The sequence below is a fragment of the Salmo trutta genome, chromosome 8, assembly GCF_901001165.1.
Source record: "Salmo trutta chromosome 8, fSalTru1.1, whole genome shotgun sequence".
Classification (NCBI taxonomy): Eukaryota; Metazoa; Chordata; class Actinopteri; order Salmoniformes; family Salmonidae; genus Salmo; species Salmo trutta.
Genome location: NC_042964.1, coordinates 24698978 through 24719985, shown reverse-complemented (window position 1 = coordinate 24719985; position 21008 = coordinate 24698978). Strand labels below are relative to the sequence as shown.

Genomic DNA, 21008 nt, shown 5'->3' with positions numbered 1-21008 from the left:
GACATGGATGTCGATTAAGGCAGCCCCACCGCACCTCTCTGATTCAGATGGGTTGGGTTAAATGCGGAAGACACATTTCAGTTGAACACATTCAGTTGGACAACTGACTAGGTATCCCCCTTTCCCTTTATTAAGGAACCGGTGGTCTTCATTGAAAGGAAAAATCAAAAATCGGCAGACACTCAGCCCTCTCTGGAATGAGTTTGACACCCCTGAGCTAAAGAGATGGCTGAGTTATTGATAAATCAGGAAATTTGATTTGACCTGTCTATATCCTTTGTAAATCCACTCCACAATGGCCTGGAATCAACTGGAAATGTTTTAGTTTGGCATTGAAATAATAAAATAAGGAAACTATTAACAATTTACTTTTTGGACTATATAATGGTAATGCATAAAATAATCATAGATCTTCTCAGATAAACTCAATTTGGTATTTGGACTCATCACAATAGTCCCTAAAGAGTTTGAGAAATATTATTAGCACATATGGTAATATGCTAAAAATACTTAAAATCTTCTCCTGAACTATATGATACCAAATTGGTATCATATGAGACCAAATTGAATAGGCCCATAGTTTGGGAAAAGCTAAGGAATTGGTCAAAAGATGGCGGAGTTATTGACGAATCAAAAATCAGATTTTATGTGCACATTTAAACCACTTCACAGTGGCCTATCAACTTGAAACTTGTCGCTATTTTGGTATTCATATCTGAATTTGGTATTAATATTTTAAAAAACAAGGAAACTATTAATAACATTCTTTTTTTCTTTATTGAATATTCGAAACATACAATATACTTGAAGTGTTGCCGCTCAACAACTACATCATACCAGTCATCCAACAGATTCCCATTCAGAGCGACACACAGAAGCATCCAGGTCAATGCCCTGCTCAAGGGCACATTGACTGATCTACCACCAGGCCAAAAACCGTGAACCAGAACCCTCCAAGATCCCCCCCACAGCTCCCCAATAGCTGTCCCTCAACCATTCGAGACCCCTCCCACAGTCCCCCCCAGGAAGAAAAATGTACAATTAAAAATACAATTAATTCCATTCCCCACCTTAAAGAACCCCCCAATGCACCAACAACCAAGAGAATGAACTAAAGAGAAAAAAGGAAAAGACAGAAGAAAACAGCAAACAACAATGCTAAAAAAATAAAACAAAATAATACATTTAAAACAAAGGCCATCAAGGACAACTAAAATTATAACAGCAATGCCAACTGTATATGTTTGTGTGCATGTCTGGCACTATTACATGTATATGTGTGTTCTTGTATGCGTGTATTTGAATGAGAGTGTGTGTATATGTGTACAAACACCTGCATGGCATCAGCCTCAGGCAAACCGGCATTAGTTGTAAAAACACTGCCCCTCAGTGTCATTCAAATGTACTTTTTAATGTTTTTTTTTTTTACTTTTATCTTTGACCATCATTCTATCTCCCACACAGCAACTCCACTCCCACTTGTCTCCAATTCCACATCCCACCCCTCAGCTTCCCTCAGCCCATCCCATCTATCTCTGCTGGCCACCCACTTCGGGTTTCTACGCAACACATATCTTTTCAACTATGCTGTGATGTTTAACGTACAATTTCAATCTATCTGATCGAATAGAATCCACAGATTGCGAGTTGAAGATAAATACTTTTACTAAGAGTATTAGTAATTGACTGACCCGGTCTCTCCAGATCTCCTAACAGTACAATTTCTAGGGTCAATTTTAGATCAATGCTATGCATTTTCAGCCATTCCTGAACCTGAGACCAGAAACAGGCTACCTGAGGGCAATACCAAAATAAATGGTCTATTGATTCTGTATCCTCACAACAAAATCTGCAGAGCTTCGATGGTTTTATGCCTCAAATATTCAACATTTTGTTGGTGGCAAGATTCTTTGCATATGTAACACTAATGCTCAGAATGATCTGCAATCATATTCTCATGAACCGTACGGCAGATTCACTCAAGATGTTGTATTTACATCATTACATCAGTCTAATGGTTTGAGAATTTGTTTTGCCGCATTCAGATGTGGCCACACTACATATGTACATATGCTAATGCGAAAAATACTTGAAAAATCATCTTCTCATGAACCGTAAAGCCTGTCGCATGCTTCCCAGTCAAAACAGTTTGTGCAAATATGACATTTTGACGTTTTAGTTATTTTTTTGCCGACTGTTCGCACACACAAAAATGTTTCTTGAGGCAAGTCGGTTTGGTAGCCGAAGTCTACGCCCATTGATGGTCAACAGTACTACTCGTAGTAGGAGTGGGAACTATGGACGGGATTCTACAATGAAGTGTTTTTTATTCAACGAGAGACTAGTTTTCATGAGAAAAAAAATCACTTGATAAATACTGCACCAAACATCTTAGATGTAAAATTGCACGACTAAGACCAAAAATGGAAGAGGAAGTGTATACTGGCTATGTTGTTGCTATTGCGTCTCATGAGGGACAAACAGTAATATTGTAGCTTCTCTCATTTTTCAAGCAAATGTCTTTTGGGGGCGTATGCCAGTCACAGGAGTTTGCTTCGCCCACACCAGGGCTATAAGAAATGAACCGATGGACATGGGGCCATGGAATTTGGTATGTAAACCGTATGTATATGGCCTTATAAGCTGTGTGAATATTAAGTCACTGCAACCTTTAAAAAAATTGTATTTTTATTGAACCTTTATCTAAATTAAGAACAAAGTCTTATTTACAATGACGGCCTACACCTGCTAAACCTGGACGACGCTGCGGGTTGTGATATCACGTCCAGGCTGTATCACAACCGGCCCTTAGTTGGCTGCACCAGACCAGTTGGTGGGACTATAGATGTCAGTGGCACCATAGGATACTAGAGCAATAACTATTGGTCAGGCGGACTTTGTCTCATAAAAATGTGTTAGATTTAAATTATGCAGACAAACAATGTGAAATATTGCATATTGTTGCCATATTACGTGGTCGGAACATAGCCAAACCCTCCTAGGAATATGGGATCAAATGCTAAACTTTTGACTACTTTATTAATAAGCATCTATAGAATTCATTATTGCTCATCCTTATCGAGGGTGTCAATCGTTTCAGACCCCACTCTATATAAACTATTTAGTTTATTTTACGTTAAGTAAAATGTTTTGAAGGATTACCTGTTGCATTCAAAAATAGCCAACCTACAGTACTAGACTAAACTTCACTTGCATCATCCTTGTGGTATGCTTTCACTGATTGAACATAAAGGAAATAGTTCCTACATCAGGGATCATCAACTAGATTCAGCTGCGGGCTGATTTTTTTCTTGAGCAGATGGTCAGGGGGCCGGAACACAATTACAAATACTTTGTAAATTGCCCGCAAGAAGCCCAAACAAATATAATACTTGACTAAAACATAATTTCAAACTTTGCTTGCAATTGTATACGATCGAATGTTATGCGTTAGAATACTTTGGAACAGATTTCCATAATTAAAATCACTTGGAGCTAATTTGGTGTTTTTTTTATGTCCAACAATAAAAAATTAAATAAAACATTTTGCTCAGAAAACTTGGGGGACCAAATAAAATCACGTGGGTCAAATTCAGCCTGTGGACCACCAGATGGGGAACCCTGTCCTACATGATGGAGTGATTGCTTTGTTATCCAACTGATCTTGTGTCTTTTCCTGTCATCCTGTGAACCCCGTTCATTGCTGTTCACAGATTTGTTAGCATTCTGTATTTTACCAGGTGTTTTTTTCAGTCATCTAACATGTCAAGCATTTGGTATTATGCTTTGGTGCTTACTCTAATACTCTAAATGAATCCCAACCCCCTCGGAAACATGTCATATCTGTATATGAGCTAGCCTTAGTGCCTGTCTGTTTGTGTTATCATGCCTACTCCCTGTCACACCAAACTGTTTGTCTTGACGACAGCAATGGAGTTGGCAAGAACAGAAACAGACTTGCTCCCGGACCAGTGTTTGAGCCATTATCAATAAAAACCTTCAGACATTCCACAGATGTAAAAAATGAAAGCAGAGTCCGGAGTCTTGGGGTTTCTTTTCTTTTCAAATTATTTTATTGGGTTTCATTGATTGATGAATGTTGTTCCATAATGTATTGCCAGTGAGAGTGAGAGACAGCAGTGAGATATAGTATAGAACTACAGCAGTATAGAAAGCCTCAGTAGGAATCATCACATTTCTGTTGTTAGTATAAGATTTATCCAAGATTGTCCAACATTCAGATGCTCATTGTTAGTTAGCAAACCAGTGGCCTTCATTGACTGTGTGTGTGTGTGGGTGCATACATGTAAAATGTGTGTTTTGTGTGTGATTGTGCATACATATGTATGTGCGTGCGTGCGTAAATTGTGTGTGTGTTTGTGTAGTTCAGTTGACAGGCACTAGTGAATCAGGCGTGGATTCTGTGCATGCAGAAGGCCATATTGTTAGTACATATCTGAAGTGAATGCTACAGTTGGAATACATTGTTTACATTGTGATGTCATAAGAGCCCTGCGTTCTTACTTCTAACTGGACAGTGGGGTTGGAGTGACAGCTAGTGCAACGACTGGATGACTTCACTCTAGAATGAGATAAAGAAGAATGAGACAGTTGTGTAATAAATCATTCTTAATGAAGTATATCTACACTGGAACCAAATTGAACTGTGTCTCAAAGAACACCCTATTTCCTAGATATTAGTGCACTACTTTTGAACAGAGCCACCAGTGAATGGAACTGGATAGGAAAACTTGGCACTCTTACGTACTTCCAGGTTTCTATTATGACATCATACCGGTCCAATCCTTCTTGTTCTCATCCTGGACTTCACTGCCAGTTCATACATACCCTCACATTCAACCACCAACTACTACTCCTGATCCAAATACATTATCATCAGACCAAGCCTACCAATGCTAGCCTGGTCCCAGATCTGTTTGTGCTCTTGCCAGCACCATTGCTGTCATGCGTCAAGTCATAAGGAGTTGGCAAGAGAGCAGAAACATACTGGCGCCCAGGCTTTCTCAATGCAAACCCAATGAGGGAAAACGTCCAAAGACTACTGCTAAATATCCCAAAACATGCATTGTATTTTTGTACAGTTCCATTATAGCCCATACCGTCGTATGTGTAGTAGAGGAGCCCCTAGATTTAAGGTGATCCAACTGCTATTATGTCTGTTACCTTTAGTTCCCAGTTATCGTAAACCATAGAAACCAAGGGAAACGTTGAAGCCTTAGGACTGCAAACTACTGGGCAACGTCTCCTAGTTCATTGACTCGTACACTACTGTATATACGTTTCCTTACGTCTTCGAAAACTTTACATGATCTAATTTCCAAAAGAGGCAAATTATCCATACTGCATCCAAGAGGCACAATAATACCATTCAAAACCATAGTACAACATAGTATAGCATAGTACCACAAGAGTACACCATACCATGAGAGTACACCATAGTACCAAAAGATAATCATCTCACAGGCAATTCTGACTCACACAACTCTGTGCTCTTCAAATCAAATTCTCTTATGTCTACCAAGCCTATAACAAGTCTATGACAGGGGATGGTGGGATTCTTCGCCCTAACAGTCTCAATCCACGTTTAAAAAAGTGAATATTTGTGAGGAATTTCTATGTAATTTTATTTTGGGGATTTTCATGTAGCTATGTGATGTTATCATGTGGAAGACACTCCTAAACATTCAATTGGTCCAGAATCGAATGTCTTCACATGTTTTCTTTTTGGTTGTGCCCAAAACTACCTCGCAAGCAGTAGTAAAAAGAAAGGGGGTGCCTTCCTCTACTATTTAGTGGCAGTTATAAAGTGAAACATTCAACCCAAAGCACAACACTAAGATCCAATATCTGAAAATCTTCAAATCCATCAATGCTACATCTTTGGTGGGTTTTTAAACATCTTTGCTACGAGCGAAAAGCACCGCGGTAGGCGCTGTCGCATCTGAGTTAAGAGAAAGATTACATTCGTTTAACATTCGTTGTTGTTGTTTTTTTGTGTGTAAGCACAGATCTCAGTCACTGGGGTGTTTTAGCCATAGAAATAGAATGCATAGAATGGACACATGCCCTTAGACCACTGGAATTCAATTGGTAGTTCCCGTAGAAATATCATCTCTAGTTCCCACACCATTGTTGCATGTGTAGAACACTGAGAAAATTCTATCCATTCTAGCCATTGAATGTTCCGTTCCAGACTGGTCTCATAGACTAGACGTAACATTGTAAATGCAAATCCATACACTGAAATTAGTAGGATGTTACATTTGGTATAACGCGAACATCTAGCAAAAAAAAAAAAAAAAAAAATCGAACAAAGGTTGTGTTCAAATCTCATCACGGACAACTTTAGCATTTTAAGCTAATTAGCAACTTCTTAGCATGTTAGCTAACCCTTCCCATAACCCTAACCTTAACTCTTTAACCTAACTCCTATCCCTAACCTTAACCCCTATTTAGCCAGCTAGCTAACATTAGCAACAACAAATTGGAATTCGTAACATATTGTACGCATTGCAATTCGTAACATATCATGAAATGGATGAAGGACATCCACAAATGAATACATACCATATGAAATGTAACGTAGCATATTAAATTAAGTGTCTTGGGTTTACATACAGAACAATACCAAATGCTCGGAGACAACGTTGTCCGTTCTATTGATTCTAGATCTATGTGGTTAGTACTGGGGGACCCAGCATGAGCTAGCAGGTTATAAGGCATAGAGAAGCACCATAACTACTACAGCAGTGTCATAGGAGAGGTTAGCAATGCACACCTGAATCTGGGTGACAGGAGAGGAAAGTGTTAACTACAGTTCTCCAGTTACTCACGGCCCCTTAGTTAGGCCCAGTGCAGTCAAAAACGTGATTTTCCTTGTGATTTATATATTTCCACTGTAAGGTTAGAATAATACTGTGAAATTGTGAAAATGATGATAATGCCCTTTTAGTGTAAGAGCTGTTTGAAAAGGCCAGCTGAAATTTTGGCCTGTTTTGTTGGGATGGAGTTTTGGCCTGCCTGGTGACATCAGTTTTCACCTCCCCACTCAGACCACTCCCAGACAGTCCTACCAAAATTCTTGCTTGAGAAATTGCTAATTTTGTTTCCTTTTGACTATTTTAATTGAAACCAATCACAATAACCAGGTTTCCATCCAAACGTTTGTCGACAAAACAAAATACGCTAGACAAGGTGGGATCTTTTTGTGTTTGTAAAAATAATTATGCAAGAAATGTTGGTGGAAATGCTTTAATGCGCAAATATTGATATAATAACCATCATATCGAAGTAAACATGGGAGTCACACGATGACAGGTTGTGTGGTCGTCCCACTACGACTCGTCGGGAAAGCATGCAGTTCATTAGGCTACAGATGAAATAAGTTAGGATGAACTTCACAGGGTGGTGAGCTTGATGCTCCTTTCCAATAAATATATAGGGTCTTATTCTGGTGACATGATCATCGATGCTTGGCTGCCGTTTGTCCATAATAATCTTATCATGTAGGCTATACCCGCAAAGTTATCTGCAAGCTATTGGCTAGCGCGCACATGCCAATATCAGAGTGGGCACGCGCTATATAATGCAATTTCTTTCGTGAAAACCATCAATAGAGTTGAAAATGCGATGGAAACCCATTTACAGTAACTTGGATTTCTTTATTCGGTACATGGGAATTTAACCGCAAAAAGGTATTTTCATGTGCCCCACGTCATCACACACAGCCTTTTATCTGCAACAAGTCAATTAGGTGGAAACACATCTCTGGTGGGAGAATGTGCATAATGTTTTCATGTGGATTTTAGCATATTTGCAAGAAAATCACCAATTGGATGGAAACCTAGCTAGTAAGGTACTTAATTGTTAACCAGAAATAATTTGATATTGAGATAATAAACTGCTGCATTGGACCTTTTAACCTTTGTGAAATATAATTTTTTGGACAGTTGTATTGTCCTGTGTTGTATTCCGCAATACTACGGTCCTTGTTTATGTCATAGATTAGAATTCATTAGAAGGATTGAAAATGAACGGAAAAGAAAGGGAAAGGGGGATACCTGGTCAGTTGTACAACTGAATGCCTTGAACTGAAATGGGTTTTTCGGGATATTCCGTCCGTATTTTTAAAGGGTTAACAACAGTTCCTCCGACCTAAATCGTTACCTTACCCATTATAAGTAAGATGATACAACTGATCCTGGCGCAGTTGTTAGGGACAGTGAGTTACTGCAGGTAGGGAGAGTGCTGGAACGTCACAGGAGTGGTTCGAGAGCTGCGTTTCCAAGGCAACAAGGGAGCCAAACAGAACAGGGTGCAGCATACAGTAGGACTACATCCCAAATCCCATCCTCTTCCCTATATAGTAGTGCACTACAAAGGGAATAGGGGGCTATTTTAGATTCATCCTAAAAAGGTTTTCATTTCTGGAATAAAAGTCACTTGGAAACAAATGTTCTTCTATATCTAAAATAAATGTTATAACTTGAGCTAAGAAGTTAAGACAAAACCCACTCTAGGAAACGTTAGTGTAGAAAGAGTGGGGGCGCAGAGACGCAATTATTTTCTAGCAAAAACACACTTAGGAACGAGTGTATAGATCATCAGGACACACCGTAATATCAAGGAATATGCTCATACAACAAGTAATAGTAAAAACACAGAGATATACTCACACTGCAATTTACAAGCTTCACTTTCACTACTAGTCTCCTAACCCAGGATTGGGGCCAATTCCATTTCAATTAAGTCAATTCAAGGGAGTGATTTCAAATCCCAATTCATGAACTGAAATGTGCCATTGTTTTTCAATTAAAGATTTTTATAAATTCTTGTGCATTTTCTCAATTCTTGAAATGGAATTTGAAATCCCTTCCCGAATTGGCTGGGTTGAGATGGAATTGATCCCAATCATCCAAACAAGCAACTGACTGCAGCAAAGCAACACCTAGTATAAAGACTACCCAAAGAACCTAAGACTAATAACTAACTATGCTTTCATATAGCAAAGAGCTAAATCTGAAGGACTTCAGAAGTCTATACATAGCCATAAATGACTTTGTTACAAAAACAAACTTCCATTTTCTATATAGCCACTGGGCGCGTTACAGAATGACTACATTGCAGACGCCTTCCAGATCTCACAATGCTTGGATAAGACGTTAACGCATCAGCTAACCACATTATGATATAGCAACCTGATGCCTGACTGCCAAGTCGATGATGTGGCACGCAACTATTGGTCGATGCCTTGGAATATCTGCAACGTCTGCATTGTAGTTGGCCTGGAACGCGACCATTATGTTACTTCAATATCAAGAGGTTTTAAAGCTCAACTAGGCTTCGATTTCACATTTACTTAACTTTCTCTAGCACTGGCATTATCTCAATAAGACAAAATAGATATACAACGTACAAAGAGTAGTATTAGTATCTTCATCACAAACACGTTTCCACACAAGTAGACTTAAAGGCTACGCTACAATATCCATACTAGCATACTACTTTGAATGCTAGGACCTCATACACAGGCTCGTTCCCTAAGGCTACATTAACACAGGCATCCCAGTTCTGATCTTTTGCCACTAATTGGTATTTTGACTAATCAGATCAGATATTTTGTCAATAATTGGGCAAAATATCAGAATTGGACTGACAGTATAAACGCAGCTTAAGTAGTGTGCTAGTGTGGATATTGGAACAGAGCCTTTGTGTACCCTCCGATGTCCATACTGGAATACTACTTAGAATGCTAGGACCCAATACACTGGTTCATTCCCTACTGGTTCGTTCCCTAAGTAGTATGCTATTAAGGATATTGGAAAAGAGACTATTTTCTCTTCAGTGTCTTTAAAAAGCACAAATTATATGATGGACAATAAGCAGCAGCTCTGGGGTTAGTAGGTAACAAATAAGTTGTTCAAATTGCTTCATTTTTTCCCCATCCTCAAAATCAACACTATAAAAAATGCTAGCATTACAATGAGTGACAAGGACGTGCCTAAAAAGCACAAACAGACTGGCATCAAGGCTATAAAAATGCAGCTTTTAGACATGAACCTGTGTAAGTAACCACTGCAAAACGCTTTGTGTCTGTAGGACAAGACGAGTATATACAATGAAGGTAGAAATGGTACAAAATCACACGAGGGATATACGTACAACCAATTGAATTCAACCAATTCAACTAATATTGAAGGCAATCCAATAGATAGAAAGTGCAGGTCGGATATCAATCGACGTTTGATTTCTAGCGTCAACAGTTAAACAGTTCAAATCACTTCTTTTAATATGCTTAAGCAAACAAATCCACACCAATCATAGGGCTTGTGTCGATTAGATAAGCTTTTTGATTGGATAAACAGAGTTACGGGACAAGTATGTGGGCTATACTATGTCCTATACTATCTCTTCAGGAAATACCAAGATGGACGCCTGGTCCGAGATCTGTATGTGTTTTAGTTTAGCAAGTCCTCTGACTATCATTGTCAAACTCAAACTGATCCGGGATCAGGTTAACATCTCCTACATAATCATATAGTAAACAGGCATATTAGTGGTATTCAAAACAGTTCAAATAAATTAAAATGATATTTACACATAGTTTGGCAGGGGTAGGTCTACAGAGGTCGGCAAACTGCCCTCCATGTTGGCACCAAGTTATGTCACAATGACATTCTGACCTTAGAATGCCACGCAAGTTGGCGGAGTCAACATGGCCGCCAATGGAACGCTACATGACAAACAGAGTTTGCCGATCTCTGAATAGCCAGGTATAAGGGGGGGGGGGACTATCATTCAAAAGTGGTGTGTGTGTGTGTGTGTTGGTGTGTGTCAGGTGGAGAGAGATATTTCATAAGGTGTAAGTGTGTGTTGTCATGCCCTCTTTGTTTGTGCGTGTGTGTAGGTCGGGGGACGAGGCAGAACGGGGGGATGTTAGACAGCGTTCTCCTCACTAGGGGGCTCAGCATTGGGGGGCTCCAGAAGAGTCTGTTGAACTGTTGGTGAAAGAGAGGAGAGATGAAACTGATGGTTATAAACCTGATCACAAATGGCAACTTCTTTTTTTATATATGCACTACCGTTCAAAAGTTTGGGGTCACTTAGAAATGTACTCGTTTATGAAAGAAAAGCAATTTTTTTTTGTCCATTAAAATAACAGTGTAGACATTGTTAATGTCGTAAATAACTATTGTAGCTGGAAACGGCAGATTTTATATGGAATATCTACATAGGCGTACAGAGGCCCATTATCAGCAACCATCACTCCTGTGTTCCAATGGCACGTTGTGTTAGCTAATCCAAGTGTATCATTTTAAAAGGCTAATTGATCATTAGAAAACCCTTTTGCAATTATGTTAGCACAGGTCTACAGACAGATCTGCAGGTCTACAGACAGGTCTACACACAGAAAACTGTTGTGCTAATTAAAGAAGCATTAAAACTGGCCTTCTTTAGACTAGTTGAGTATCTGGAGCAGCAGCATTTGTGGGTTTGATTACAGGTTCAAAATGGCCAGAAACAAAGAACTTTCTTCTGAAACTCGTCCATCTATTCTTGTTCTGAGAAATGAAGGCTATTCCATGCGAGAAAATGCCAAGAAACTGAAGATCTCGTACAACGCTGTGTACTACTCCCTTCACAGAACAGCGCAAACTGGCTAACCAGAATAGAAAGAGGAGTGGCCCCGGTGCACAACTGAGCAAGAGGACAAGTACATTAGAGTGTCTAGTTTGAGAAACAGACGCCTCACAAGTCCTCAACTGGCAGCTTCATTAAATAGTACCCGCAAAACACCAGTCTCAACGTCAACAGTGAAGAGGTGACTCCAGGATGCTGGCCTTCTAGGCAGAGTTCCTCTGTTCAGTATCTGTGTTCTTTTGCCCATCTTAATCTTTTATTTTTATTGGCCAGTCTGAGATATGGCTTTTTCTTTGCAACTCTGCCTAGAAGGCCAGCATCCCAGAGTTGCCTCTTCACTGTTGACAAGCGCTCGCTTAACCCAGAAGCCAGCTTGCACCAAAGTGTCGGAGGAAATACTGTTGAACTTGCAGGCGCCGGGCCCGCCACAAGGAGTGGCTAGAGCGCGATGAGCCAAGTAAAGCCCCCCCTGGCCAAACCCTCCCCTATCCCGGACATCGCCCCATGAGACTCCCAGTCGCGGGGATCGAACCCCAGGCTGTAGTGATGCCGCAACACTGCGATGCAGTGCCTTAGACCGCTGCGCCAGACGGTAGGGCCCACAAACTGAAACTTCTAAAGCTTAATAATGCCTTCATAAACCTTTTACAACCAGAACCAGCCCTATGACCATGTTCAATTGGAGGTCATTTTATCTACTCTAATCTAGTTCATTTGAAGTAAAGTGAAATAGGCTGCATATTGTCCAAGCACAAAGATCGCTTCTTCTCATGGATTCCATAATAAGAAAGGTGTTGGTCATATATGGTATAAGTTCCCGGGGTAAGGAAAACCTTTCTCTCACTTTTCTTTTGTCTCCTTCCCAGAGTATTGAGTTACCAAAACAAACACGAGATCCTCCCCCTCCATCTCCCTCCCACTTCCTCCCTCTCCTTCCCTCCCCATCTCCCTGACAGACCCTTTTAACTGGAGAGAATACAGTTTCATATTTCACTCTCGTGTCGACCAACAACACCGCAAAACTATCAATACTCACCAGCGAGTGAGCAACGCGTCATTGGGTGAGTCAGTGAAACCGGACAGCATTTTTAGGACTATAATTTAATCCTCATATTGTAGCCTATATGTGTCTCCACACACGTAGGCCTATGCTGTTGACGGACCTAAAGTCGTTTTAATTGATCTCAGGTTCTCAGTTTGTCAGCGTCAAAGTAGCCTGTCATTTCGATCATTTGTGCGGTATTAAAAAAAGATTCTGCCCAAGTCTCCAGTCATGTAAGATTATTTAGAATCGCATGAAATGCGTTTATAAAAGGCCACATTTTTCCCGGACCCTAGGCTACTACAATGTTCCCCATGTGTGCAACTTCTGTAAGTGCCTCTACTCTACTGTTTTGTGTCACTACGCAAATGTGATGATATGCTTTATTATCAAGGTGATTTTTTTTTTTTTTCAGTACCTCAGAGCTCCCCAGGTCACCCCCCTCTCACACTCGCTTTTGGTTCCGGCACCTCCTGATTTACAAATTAAGCACTGCTCGTCCCACTTGCATTAGAAGTTAAGAACGAGAAAGTGGTATATAGAAATAATGGCGCTCAAATTGAAAATCATTCCACTAAATAATGAGGATTTCTATCAGCCTAATCAAGGTGTCGATTACATCTCACATTCCAGAGTTCCAACTTGTAAACAAGGACGCATGGGATTTCTCGTAATGCGACTCCGTGCAGCCAATGGCAATGTCCGCTTTAGGTATAATGCCAGAGGAGCCGCTTGTGGATTTGTCAGCTCTAACGCAGTTCCGCCTCTGACACCGCAAAAACAACCGCTTTGCAAATGTGGGCTAAAGCGGATCTGATTGAATAGAGCTCTAGCTCTCTATGGGTGGTTACCTTGTGGTTCTGTGGCCACCACAGCATCCGGGTTATCAGTCTTCACCAGGTCTGCATTCAGGCTCTCTGTGATGGGAGGAGACAACAGTCTGAGATCATCTCACATCTAGATTATTATAATTAATTAATGATTAAATATTCATGTATTATTATCTCTAGATTATAGATTAGAGAGGACAGTTGTCCCAGCTGGTCACTTACGTTGTATGCTGAAGCAGAACTTCTTCTTCTGGTAGGAGATGTAGCTTGTAACCGCGCCAACCAGCGCCACGCCAACGGCACTGACGATCCCTGCGATGGTTCCGGTCTCCGCCATGGTGTCTGGAACGAAGGAAGAACACAGAGAGGTATAATTCATAATCAACCATCAATATCAGACAGACCATGGCCATGTAAATCTTTTTTTTTTCCATAGAAATATTGCTGTTGTTGTTGTCAACCAATATTGTTGTTGTTGTCATCATACCATAGTTGTTGTCATCCGCAGTGGATGGGCCACCATTACGTCCGCCTACATGGACAAATTTGAAAGATGTACTGCGAGGTAGTCTATCACGTTATTTATTCACGTGTAACCAATGTCAATAAATAGACAGTATTTACACCTTGTGTCCTGACAAGAGAATCTTAACAACCCAGATGTAAATATATTTATTTGTCATATTAAAACAAGTGTACCGTCAATAATTCATCATAAGAAATACAAGCAAAGGTCTGAACACAGAAGTCTGTCCTTAAGCTCTTTTTGTTTGTTTGTTTATCTCATCGTTTCCCAAATCTGAGATCATTACCTTTCCCTTTGTCGGGTTTATAGCTGGTGTCTTTTCCGACGTCCAACAGATCGTCGTCCGAGAAGGATCCACCTAAAATGCGGGATATAGGACTACATTTAACTGGCAACCCTAACCTGACACACCAGGCTCCAAGCCAGGGACGGTCCCCCATACAAACAACGCCAATGTCTCCAAAGGAAGGTCACCAGAGAGAGGACAAAGTTCAGCAGACGAGGGGTCAATCACAGTATGTAGAGGATAAGTGCTGGTTGCCAGATTTCACCCGGGGAGGAAAAAGAGGAAATGAGCCTTTGACAAGACCCAGACAGAGTGAAACTACAGCTACCATCCCCATGCAAGTTGCCAGATGTTATGACCACATTGTCAGGAAATCGGAAGTGGTGCCTTTTTGAGGATGTGGGTTTTGGATATAGACCATCAGTCCTGCTGTGTGCGCAGTACACCCACAGTACAAACATGCCAAGAGGAAGCTTTTAGTAGAGTATGTGTAAATACATCCAAACGCAGTACCCATCCAAACGCAATACACACGCTCAGTGTGTGACCAGTCGATAACTCCCCAGTAGGCCTTGTTAATGGTGTGAGTGAGAGATCGGGGGGATAGAGATATGGATAAATGGAGATGGAGAGGCAGAAAGTAAGAGACAGAGAGAGATAAAGAGAGAGAGAGACAGGCATAAAAGATAGAGAGAGTGACATAAAGACAGGACAGATATATTGGATATTAAAGAGAGGAATGAGGTTAAATTGAACGAGGTATTATCCAAGAAGGTTTATCGAAGAAGCTAGTACCCAGCCCAGTAGACAGAGGCAGGACAGGCACAGTAGGGTTTAGTTTGGTCAGGTAGACCATGTTGGTTAGGGTAGGCACGGTATAGGGTAGGTCGGGCAGGGTTCTTACCCCCATTCCCCCCTCTGCTGTTGGAAGCTCCGGCACCCTTGCCCCCGCCTCCGATACCTTTATCTGACGAGCACATGACACCACATCAACCTTCTGTATACTAATACTATAATAATACTACTGCTCTACTATATTACTACTATACTGTACTATTACTACTTTACAGTACTAGGCGGTACTAAACTAATACTACTATTTCCGGTGTCTATAACATTACTACGATTGTACAGCTATACTATGACTATATTACTTGCTACTACACTACAACATTAAAGGCAATGTTTTCTCTTTTACAGAGAACTCACTCACGGTAAACGCTGCATATGCTCAATCGGAAGTTACCTGTAAATGTCAATTGCACCATAACGCGGATCTTCCGAGCTCCGGATTGAATCTAGGCCTAGTAAATGCCATACTACTTCGCTGCACCTGCGATAACATCTGCACATCTGCGTACGCGAACAATAAACTTGGATTTGACCAGGGACGGCGTTATGGGCGGGTTTTAGGGGACCTGGCCGGCCTTACCGTACCTCCTTGCCGTCCAAATAAAATATAGAATATTGATCATTTATTTGACCGAGACGCGCGCCAACAGAAAGATAGCGTGCGCCCAAAATAATTCTAGCATCCGAAGTGCACTCGCCAACTTTCCTTCAATTTGCAAGTGTCTGAAACAGCGCCCCTCTGTCTTACTATATGTAGACAGACAAAGAAGTTTAATGGGTTCGCACTCAAAAAATATGTCGCATAAAGCTTACTTCAATATTCCATATTTTAAAAAATGTTTACTGTATCAAGGGATAGGGTACACAGATGTTTCGGCTTTACAGCCTTCTTCAGTGTGTGGGTCCACTTTTCTTTCATTCAAAACAGCATTTGTTCTAATTAAACTACAAAGTATACCAGTTATTATTGAAGGAGACTGGTTTGTCACTCTTAGTCACTCTTAATATATACCAATATTCCAAATGATGGCGGTATGGAGGCCCTCAAATTCTTCCTCTCCAACCGCTTAAGCGAGGTGCCGACAAATGATATTGTAACGACCCTGGGTTTATAAGCGCGGAAATCGACTCGGCCGCTTGAGCATGCTTTTGCGGCACAGTCGATAGCGCGCCGGACTTCGGGCTAGAAGGTCGAGGGTTCGAAACCTGCTCCCTGCGTTTCATTACAATATCAATGAGCTTGCACAATGCTTAATAAAAAGAAAAAAACATTATTTTATAAATATTACTATCTACAGACTTATGGAACAGCAATTAACTATGCAAATCCCTTTATGGGGAAATTCTAATTGGATTTTATTTATGAAAACAATCCTTACAAAGATCATGTTAAATGTTGGACCAGCTATATAGACGATTGCTTTATGATCTGGTCGGGTTACGAAATGAAATGTAATTCATTTCTTAACTACATTAACTCTAGAGTACAATCAATTTCATTCACTATGGAAAATAACATTAACTCTATACATTTCTTAGATGTACTTGATGCAAAGGGACAATCTGTAAGTACTACAGTTTACAGAAAATACTATATTGCCAGTTATCACCCTCTCCCCCTAAAAAGAGGTTTTACCAGTAAGCCAACTTCATAGGCTGCGTCGCATCTGTGACACAAACGAAGAATATGATAAACAATCAAATTCTCTTCTTGAGCGTTTCCGCTTGAGAGGATACCCGGCTTGATTAAGCTCCTAAACAAGTTAAAAGCTTGAACAGAAGCCAGATACTTAATAAATCCCCACAAAAAAAGAAGAAACTGTTTCCTGTAAACTATATACTTACTGTCAATGATAGCCGTAATGGCATCAAGTCTATTGTCAATAAACACAGGTACATTATCATCAGCCTCCTCTTAAAATTCTGCTTTTTAGAATCTACCTTTATTCACCTATAAACGATCAAGAAATCGATCAAACTTATTGGTAAATCAGATGTGGTCAGAGGCATTCATAAAAGGATGCTTCCCCCCTGTAGATCTTCCCATGTACCTCTTGTAGTGTAACAGTACTCTTCTTGCGTTGTGTGCAATCAATCATCGACACGACCTCCCAACTTGTAGCACCAGTCATGGAGCTTTATTCTGATTGGAACAGCACAAAATTGCAGGTCATGCAATGCACGGCTCACCATCCAACTCTGCACTCACGCACGCTGGTTTGGTGCTTGTTCACTGGGGCAATGTAGTTACCAAAAAGAATCCAATTACAATATAATATCTTTAACAATGTACCTGATAGGAACAGCACAAAATTGCACGTCATGCAATGCACGGCTCGCCATCCAACTCTGCACTCACGCACTGTACAAAATATACGACCCCACCAGACACAGTAAGTTGCTAGCTAGCATTAGCTGGAATTGTCTACAACAAAACGCACAACAAATATTCACCAAAAAACGCTGCATCTTATGTGTGACGTCCGATTAACATTTACAAACAAATTGATATAAATTGTGCATTTAAATCATCCCTTGGGAGTATAAAAATCACTTTTGACGTGCAGTGCTTTGCAACCAACAACCTACCGCTGGTTTGGTGCTTGTTCGCTGGGACGATTCTAACTGAAACATCCTCCATCAAATTCTTGCAATTAGAATTATATTGGAAAAAACATCCGTGCCTTGAAATTACGTCTTGGAGAACATACATCCACTAATAGACGTCAGGATATCACCTCACCAGTTGCGAAACACTTTATAAAACAAAATCATTTTTTTAATGTATACATAAAAATTCTGTATCTCCACACGGTTTAAACGAAGAATCCGATTTCACCTCCTTCCTATAAGCCACATTTAGACTGTTATACAAGATTTTGCATATCGTTTATGAGTTGGCCCGACATATTTATGAACGGCTTTGCCTGATGTCCTTTGTGGTAGGCTATCTGATGAATTGATGTGATGTATTTAGGTGAGTGGACACCTGGGGAAGATTGATTTATGAGTTGCCCGTGCCCGCTCCCATGTCCTATAATTCTGTACCTCTTTGTGTCTCATTTGTATACAGGTAGACCAGAAAAGCGATATCCCTGATTGGCAGATTAATGCAACCTCTGATTAGATGCACCTGCTGCACAGCTGTTGATCTTTGCAAATGCTGTTTTGAATGAAATATATTTGTACCTACACACTGAAGAAGGCTGTAAAGCCAAAACATCTGTGTACACTATCCCTGATTTTTATTTTTTTACCTTTATTTTACCAGGTAAGTTGACTGAGAACACATTCTCATTTACAGCAACAACCTGGGGAATAGTTTCAGGGGAGAGGAGGGGGATGAATGAGCCAATTGTAAGCTGGGGATGATTAGGTGGCCGTGATGGTATGAGGGCCAGATTGGGAATTTAGCCAGGACACCAGGGTTAACACCCCTACTTACAATAAGTGCAATGGGATCTTTAATGACCTCAGAGAGTCAGGACACCCATTTAACATCCCATCTGAAAGACAGCACCCTACACAGGGCAGTGTCCCCAATCACTGCCCTGGGACATTGGGATATTTTTTAGAGCAGAGGAAAGAGTGCCTCCTACTGGCCCTCCAACACCACTTCCAGCAGCATCTGGTCTCCCATCCAGGGACTGACCAGGACCAACCCTGCTTAGCTTCAGAAGCAAGCCAGCAGTGGGATGCAGGGTGGTATGCTGCTGGCAAATGCAGTAAAATCTATAATTTTAAAAAACATATATATTTTTTTTTTGTGGAGTGCGAACCCATTATACCTCTTTGTTTGTCTGAATTCGCGGGTTTACGCACCAGCCAAGCTTCTGGGAGAACGCGACGGTTCTCTTTTGATTAGTTACTATATGTAGCCCATGTATCTGATGCTGTCTGGCCAGAAAGAGTATGACAGGTCAGACGGCATCAGATAAATGGGCTTTTCGCTACACCCTCAATAACATCTGCTAAACACGTGTATGTGACCACATTTGATTTGATTAACATATAGTGAGACCGAGGGGCGCTGTTTCGCTCGATCGAATGCTTTCTCCGGTGAGATAGTTTCAGCCACTTGCGAATTGAAGGAAAGTTGGCGAATGCGCTGTTCGGATGCTTGACTTATTTCGGGAAGAATGTGCGAAAATAAATTACTTTTTTTAAGTGATTTGTTTGACAATCAGATGAAAACATCATGACTGGATGTGTTCATGCCAAGTTCGTTCACACATAGGAGGTCCTGTGAAAAAGCGCGCCCCCCCCCTGGAAATCAAATGCCCGTCCAACTGATTCGTTCTGGTGCCCTGTACCATACGTATTGCAAACCCCCACTATAAGTATGTCATATACAAATAAATTAACAAATTAACAAAAAAATACAAAACACTTAAATAGACAAATAATAAAATAATAGGTAACCTGCTTGTCCCTTGTTCTTGTCCTTCCCTCCAATGTCGTTTTTGGGGTCCAGAGCGTCACTCAGGTCAAACTCATCACCTGCTGCAGGGAAAGGTCAGGGGTCAAAGGTAGAGTTGCAAAATGACAGTAACTTTCCCAAAATACCCAAGTTTTCCCAGAAATCCTCATTGGAGGATTCTGGATGTCGTGCTTATTCTCTCCTTATTCTGGGAATCTTCCAACTGGGATTTCTGGAAAACCAGGAAATGTGGGGAAAATGTGTCAAAGGTGAGCCTGAACAAACCACTGCTACGATGCGTCTAGCACACCTCAACCGAGAGGAAACCACTGCAGTAGTGACTTCCGTTAGCCTGGTCCAAGATCTGTTTGTGCTCTTGCCAATTCCATTGCTGTCATTGTCAAGCCAAACATGCACTTAGGCTACAATTATGTCACAATATACCAAGCATTCTAGAAATAGAGCAATATACAACAAGCTGTTGTATACAACAAATAGACAAACTTACAATGACCACAAATAAGGACAACGAGACATTTTGGGATTGAATACGTACTAAATAGGTCCAAAGGTCATTCAAAGGTCAAATTGTTGTTTGGTCACTTGGTTGCATTCCAGAATGTGACAGTGTTCTATGGCTCAAAAGCCCAACAGTGAAACGAAGATACTGACTCAAAACACAATATTTACACACACAACAACATGTGTGACAACAGACAAACAACAACAACATGAAAACAACATGGTGTGTGTGTCTACAGTGTGTCTACAATGGTGTGCTATAGGAGAACAAGATGTCATTGATGCAGACAAGATACCACTATAATGTGTGTGAATATAGACATGGAGTGTGTTCCAATAATCTTCACTCGCTTCCTTTCCTCATCTCCTCTCCCCCATTATAACCATTAGGAGTTGTCATCTGTCCAGTCTAATCAGACTGTTGTTGTTCATGAGGCAAAGCAGAGACCAGGAACAAGGAAGCTAGTTTAGACCAGAGCCATTGATATTGTATAGAGATTTTGGCAAACTAGCCTCCATGTTGTTTCCAAACATTCTATGCCATTAACGTTCTAATACGCATTCTAATTAGAATGGTGTCAAAATGGTGCCTATATAAATTCTAAAATCTAAAACTGAGTTTGCCAAACTCTGTATATCTACACCTCTCTTTTAGACTGACGGGACATAGGCATTGTCTTCCAACAAGAGGCATACGTCACCCATAAGCAGCGCTAGTCTTTCGAACCAACAGTGCAGACGGGATGATGATGAAAGACAATGGGAATATACATGTACAGTGAGGGAAAAAAGTATTTGATCCCCTGCTGATTTTGTACGTTTGCCCACTGACAAAGAAATGATCAGTCTATAATTTGAATGGTAGGTTT

General features: G+C 40.7%; 1 protein-coding gene across 8 annotated transcripts in view; it reads right to left on the bottom strand.

The window, feature by feature from the left end:
• Positions 1-4050: 4050 nt before the first annotated feature.
• LOC115198578 (CD99 antigen-like protein 2) overlaps positions 4051-21008 on the bottom strand; it is a 28299-nt gene continuing 11341 nt past the window's right edge. For 5 of the 8 annotated variants that reach the window (XM_029760609.1, XM_029760610.1, XM_029760612.1 and 2 more), the window contains 7 exons: positions 19620-19700; positions 15250-15312; positions 14346-14417; positions 14021-14065; positions 13756-13875; positions 13555-13620; positions 7257-11018 (listed from right to left, as the gene is read on the bottom strand). In XM_029760609.1, the coding sequence (XP_029616469.1) occupies positions 10957-11018; positions 13555-13620; positions 13756-13875; positions 14021-14065; positions 14346-14417; positions 15250-15312; positions 19620-19700 (509 nt within the window). In that variant the 3' untranslated portion in view covers positions 7257-10956. Of the gene's footprint in view, positions 4583-7256; positions 11019-13554; positions 13621-13755; positions 13876-14020; positions 14066-14345; positions 14418-15249; positions 15313-19619; positions 19701-21008 lie in introns of those variants that run through there. The other 3 variants (XM_029760613.1, XM_029760617.1, XM_029760614.1) reach the window with 3 other exon arrangements.